This window comes from Geospiza fortis, unplaced genomic scaffold (assembly GCF_000277835.1).
Source record: "Geospiza fortis unplaced genomic scaffold, GeoFor_1.0 scaffold244, whole genome shotgun sequence".
In the NCBI taxonomy this organism is placed as follows: domain Eukaryota; kingdom Metazoa; phylum Chordata; class Aves; order Passeriformes; family Thraupidae; genus Geospiza; species Geospiza fortis.
Window position 1 is genome coordinate 1,709,752 of NW_005054370.1, and position 5,141 is coordinate 1,714,892.

The 5,141-nt window shown below is 44.0% G+C and overlaps 2 protein-coding genes and 1 long non-coding RNA gene across 3 annotated transcripts in view; 2 read left to right on the forward strand and 1 right to left on the reverse strand.

Annotated features, from left to right (window-relative positions):
- On the forward strand, positions 1 to 3,514 carry LOC102034580. Its single transcript, XR_265401.1, has 3 exons — positions 1 to 17; positions 547 to 857; positions 1,962 to 3,514. It is a non-coding gene; the product is annotated as an uncharacterized LOC102034580 (long non-coding RNA).
- A 305-nt stretch (positions 3,515 to 3,819) lies between these two features.
- On the reverse strand, positions 3,820 to 5,135 carry METTL23 (methyltransferase like 23). Its single transcript, XM_005424551.1, has 3 exons — positions 4,863 to 5,135; positions 4,440 to 4,524; positions 3,820 to 4,149 (listed from the first exon to the last, which is right to left on the reverse strand). Exons 1-3 carry the CDS (start codon positions 4,981 to 4,983, stop codon positions 3,948 to 3,950), a joined length of 408 nt encoding a protein of 135 aa, XP_005424608.1. The 5' UTR covers positions 4,984 to 5,135; the 3' UTR covers positions 3,820 to 3,947.
- JMJD6 (jumonji domain containing 6, arginine demethylase and lysine hydroxylase) overlaps positions 4,982 to 5,141 on the forward strand; it is a 15,535-nt gene continuing 15,375 nt past the window's right edge. The window contains exon 1 of the mRNA XM_005424606.2: positions 4,982 to 5,092. Coding sequence (XP_005424663.1) covers positions 4,982 to 5,092 — 111 coding nt within the window. The remainder of the gene's footprint in view (positions 5,093 to 5,141) is intronic.

Genomic DNA, 5,141 nt, shown 5'->3' on the forward strand with positions numbered 1-5,141 from the left:
GGCCGCCGCAGCCGCAGGTGAGCGCCGCGGAACGGGAAACGGAGTTTGGGCAGTAAAGGAGATGAACCTCAGCTGTGCGCCTGTGCAGTGGGAGCCGTTTGTTTTCGTGTTGGTTGCCTAGAGAGGTAGCGAGGTCTCCTCAGTGAATGGCAGGGACACAGAGTTGAGCCATGCGCGCTAGGCCGATCCTGCTTAAGCAGGGAGGTTGGACCGGATAACCCACTGTTGCCCCTTCCAACCGGATCGATTCTGGGATTCTGTGTCCTTTTCCTAGTGCTTTTCGCGGTGAGGCTGGGAAGAGGAAGTGGGGGTTTACTAGCACAGGCACGTGGGGTTCCCTCGGAGTGGAAGAGTTTCGCCCTGTAGTAGGTTTAGCCCCCGGCCACTCACTCTGAACAATGGCGCCCTCGTAACACTCATTTTCTTGCCCACGTGCGTCCTGTTCCGCCTTCCCTGTCCCGCAGCACTCGCTCTAGTCCGTGCGTCACCGCTGAGCAACTTCTAACGCGCCCTTTTTTTTTTTTTTTTTCTTCTGGTGTGTTTTAGCCCTAGAAGACGCCGTCGCAGTCGATCTAGAAGCAGGAGCCGCTCTAGGTCCCGCAGTCGGTCCCGCTACAGTCGATCCAAATCCCGGTCTCGCACACGCTCTCGGTCTCGCTCCACCTCCAAGTCCAGATCTGCCAGGAGATCCAAGTCAAAGTCCTCTTCTGTCTCCAGATCCCGATCCAGGTCAAGATCCCGGTCCAGATCTAGAAGCCCTCCCCCTGCCTCAAAGAGGGAATCCAACTCTAGATCCAGGTCTAAGAGCCCTCCTAAGTCTCCGGAAGAAGAAGGAGCTGTATCCTCCTAGGAACATGGTAATGTACCTCGGGGTCAGCACAGGATGCATGTTACTTTATTAGATCACTTAGGTGGGGTGTTGGGTAGTTCTTGGAGCATTAATAGCCTGAACCAAGTGAATCCTAGTGGGGCACATTGTTAGTTGTTGGTTTTGGTTTTTTTTTTCTTGAGCAGTGATTTTTTGGTTATTGATTTAGGGAAATAATTACTGAAGGGTTTTCTACGGAGAATTTTTTTTTTAAACAGAAAATGTTTTATTGCAAGATTAATGCCTTGGTTTTAATAAAATATTGTATGAGACGCAACCTATGATGAAAATGATTATTTCTTACTGTATTTATCCAACATCTGCATTTTCCCCTTTAAAGCTGCGGTCTCCTGTTTGCTAAAAGAATATTGGCCAGTATTGCAGATTTTAACTGATTTGGCTGATCCTCCAGGGACCAGTTTCTGTGGGCGTGTGTTGGAGCAGGTTTGTCTTACACTGTTAAAGATACACTATCCTTTTAGAACGGAAGATCGGTTCAGTGGCCGTTGTACTGACTGGAGGTAATAACTGCCCTAGAAAAGTGGTAAATTCCTTGCAACAAGAAAACCACGGAAACTAGTTTTTCCTCAAGTCGACATCTTGAAGAGGCATCTAAGGATACACTGGGTGGGGAAAGGATAGTGTGTCTTTAACCCTTCAAACTTTTTGGTCCTATTTTTTTAAAGGAAAGGGCCTGAGCTAGCTCTGGAGTTAGATAATTGTAGCAAAATTAGTCACATTTTCGGTTTTGAATGCTAATTAGAGCTTAGTTAAGTCTTTATGAAGAAGTATTAGTTTTGTAACTTTTATAGAACTCTGAATTGAGTGGTGAACAGGCTGAATTGAAGTTAATGGTGGCTTGATCTACAGCCTGGTGCTTATTCTGCTTTGTAACTAAATATTTTAACCAAACCTTACATTTGGCCTCTGAAATAAAGCAACACACGGGGGGAGGTGGAACACTGGAAATTCCTAAAACTTAATTAAATTAGTCAAAGCCAGTTGAAACACAACTAGAAGTATCCCTGAAGTCATCCACACCCAAAATGGACAAGGTAGAAACCTGGCTGAATTTTTCTCTCTTCAAACCTAGATGCTTCAGCTAAATGAGAACCCAGATAAAGGACGCCTTTGGGGGGAAAAGATCGCTTGAGTCTTCAGCCCATTGGAGAGACCCTGGCCGAGCAACCAGCTGTTGAAAAGGTTATTTTGTAACATTTTGTCTAACTTTTTACTTGTTTAAGTTGCGCCTCAAGTGGCAGATTTTACATTTTATGTGCCATTTTGTTGCTGTTATTCAAATTTCTTGTAATTTAGTGAAGTGAACGACTACCGATTTCAATATTGGCTTGGATATTTGAGGTAAAACTTCATTTTTGTTTATATAGTGCTGACTTCTATTGGAAATTAAAATCGATGGTAACTTGCTGCCTCCAGTTTCATACTGAGGAATCATGCAGCCATTATATGCTGATAGCTAACTGTCAAAAAGTACTCTCAATTTTATTTTGACTCCTTAAATAAGTCCACAAAACTTCAACTTGAAACTTACTGTAAATGCTTTTTTTTAAAAGAAGGAAAAGCTTTGACTTAAAATAGCATCTTCAAATTCAAATTGGTAGAAATCTTTTCAGGTGACAGTTGATATTTGCAAGGATTGTTTTACCAGACTCAATTCTAATCTCTTCTCTTATGTATTTTTGTGCACTAGGCGCAGTTGTGTAGCAGTTGAGTAATGCTGGTTAGCTGTTAAGGTGGCGTGTTGCAGTGCAGAGTGCTTGGCTGTTTCCTGTTGTCTCCTGATTGCTCCTGTGTAACGATGCCTTGTCGTGCAGAAACAAATGGCTGTCCAGTTAATTAAAATGCCTGACAACTGCACTTCCAGTCACCCGGGCCTTGCGTAAAAAAAATGGAGCATACAGTGAGCACATCTAGCTGATGATTTACACACCTTATTTTTTCCAGAATGGTAAAACTTACCAACCTACATATATGAACTTACATATGAGAATTGTAATGTTAAGCAAAGAAATGGTTCATTCCTTTGTAAGTACTGATTGGTGTATCTTTTGCTTAAGACATTCTGTACTATACCCACTGTCTCTGTAGTTAATATTAAACATTTTTTTCTGTGTTAACTTTTCTCAACTTAATGTCTTGGGTCAGCTTATTTTTAGCTTGAAAAGATTTCTGCAATTATACTGTCGATGTTTAACTTCTATATAGTAACTAAATGCATTCTACTGCTTATAAATTTTATCCACTGGGGTTGCTTTGAAATTACTGTGGGCAAACTTTAATTAGTATTGTTACTAACCCAATGCTGTGTGGCAGGTGGTAACACACCAGGCCACGAGCACAGACCCAGCCTGGGATGGTGGTGTGGGAGGTCCACACTGAGCAGTACTAATAATTGCATTGCTGTGTGCTTGCCCTGGCTCACCAGGCTGCTGCTTGACAGGGGCTGATCTTTACAGTGATGATTTCTCTTGATTTGGTACCAAATGACTTGTAACTTCAAACATCCTGTGTCAAGGGTTATTGTAATGCCTTGTTTTATCTTATGCATGTATGTTAAATGGGAATGGAAACATCTGAACACTGGCAGTATGGCTTTGTTGAGGATTAAAAGTACTTTTCTACAAACTGAGGAGTTTGTATCGTCTAGGTTAGTGCAGTCTCCACACACTCATTTACCAACAGAGGGGCTGGATTTTGTATGTGGAACTTTGGGAAGGATTCTCAGTCCTGGGAAAAGGGATCTTATGGGAATGGGGTTTTTTTATTTTAAAAGAGTGCAGTTACCTTTTCATAGCTGAAGCTGTGGATTTAGGTTGGATCTTGTGGATTTCCAGGTTAAACTGTTTTGTAGTGGCTCACATGATGGAATTGAGGCTCTGAACTATTTCATGGACTTGGGGGAGGAACACAAATTTCTCAAAAGCCATAGCTGGAAAACCAAACAGCTTTATTTTTACAATGCATGTTTCAGGAATTGCTGCTTCCCCAAAATATCCACGAGGTTTGCTGTAACCAGGACTGTTCTCTGCAGCTCTGTGCTACAGTGAACAGCTGAGTATCACCTTGTACTGCAGTCTGAAGTGGAATAAAGTGAAGTGCCCTCTGACTGTGCTAGTGAGATGATCATCATTTCAATTGTGTGTCTTCCTGGCATAGAGGAGCTGGCCAAGTGCTCTTTGTCTGCACCAAAGGAGTGCAGGGGAACGTGGGTGCTCTTCAGGTTCCATTTGTGGAGCAGAGCCTCGACAGACCAGTCAGCACTGAGGGGAGGAAAAGGAGTGAAAACCTAACCCAGGGTTATCACTGCCACAGTAACTCCAGCAGGCTGTCACCAAACTAGTGCAGCACAGAGGGGTTTGTATCAGTTTTCTACTTCACACCAAATTGGTGATTATTTTCAGATTTTGTTACCTCCAGGGTTTACTGGGCAAATAGCAGCCTGACTCACAATAAAGAGCTTTTCTGAGTCACAGTGGTGCTGCCACACTCGATGCTTGTCCACAGCTGAGACAGGAGTTAAAATTTGAGTTTTAAATATGTTAAAATTTACCTTCGGACTTGGTACGTTGTCCAAAATTGAGCATGTTGGTTCTTCTCCAACAAGAAGTAAATTGTAGTTAAAATATCTTCAAAGTCTGTGTAGTTTGGGGAAATAAAGCAGTCTGGGTTAGTCTCAATTCCACGTGTGGATAAATCTGCCTGGTTCTATGAAATGGTTATTACAAATCAATGCAGGCACGGTGTACCTGTGTACAAGAGACACAAGCACAGGGCATGAAGGGACTCAGTTATTTACTTAATCTTCTACTCCCACACCCTCAGCCATATTTATGACATCTCTGAAGTAGAATTAGCCCAGAGTAACAAGGTCAGTAGCACAGTGTCACCTGATCTACTGACACTGTTCCCAGCAGTACTTGGACACGAACTCCTTGCAGTCACAAACCAAAGATACCTAACAGCATTAACGTACCTTTGGGGTCAAAAAAGACATCTGAGCCTAAAATAATGTCTATGGGTGCAAGAGAGAGCAGCTCTGGCGACACGCGGCCCCAGGTGAGGCCGAGGACGGGCACGTTTGGCAGGCGGTTCATGAGGCAGCTGCTGCGGCAGCTCCGCAGGCACTGGGGCAGCTCCTCGCTGTCCGACAGGATCACCTGGGCACCGCACCTGGCGGCCACCACGCCGGGGAGGCTCACACCGGCACCGATCTGAAACCACAGCGTGTTCGTGGGGACCGCGGGCGGAGCCT

What these genes read in the sequence shown, in the direction of transcription:
- METTL23 (XM_005424551.1), bottom strand. Translation starts at nt 4,983, where the DNA reads ATGAACCGCCTGCCAAACGTGCCCGTCCTCGGCCTCACCTGGGGCCGC. An exon ending in TGTCTTTTTTGACCCCAAAG is followed by an intron (nt 4,525 to 4,862) that starts GTACGTTAATGC and finishes CAAACTACACAG; the next exon opens with ACTTTGAAGATATTTTAACT. An exon ending in ACAACGTACCAAGTCCGAAG is followed by an intron (nt 4,150 to 4,439) that starts GTAAATTTTAAC and finishes TCCTCCCCTCAG; the next exon opens with TGCTGACTGGTCTGTCGAGG.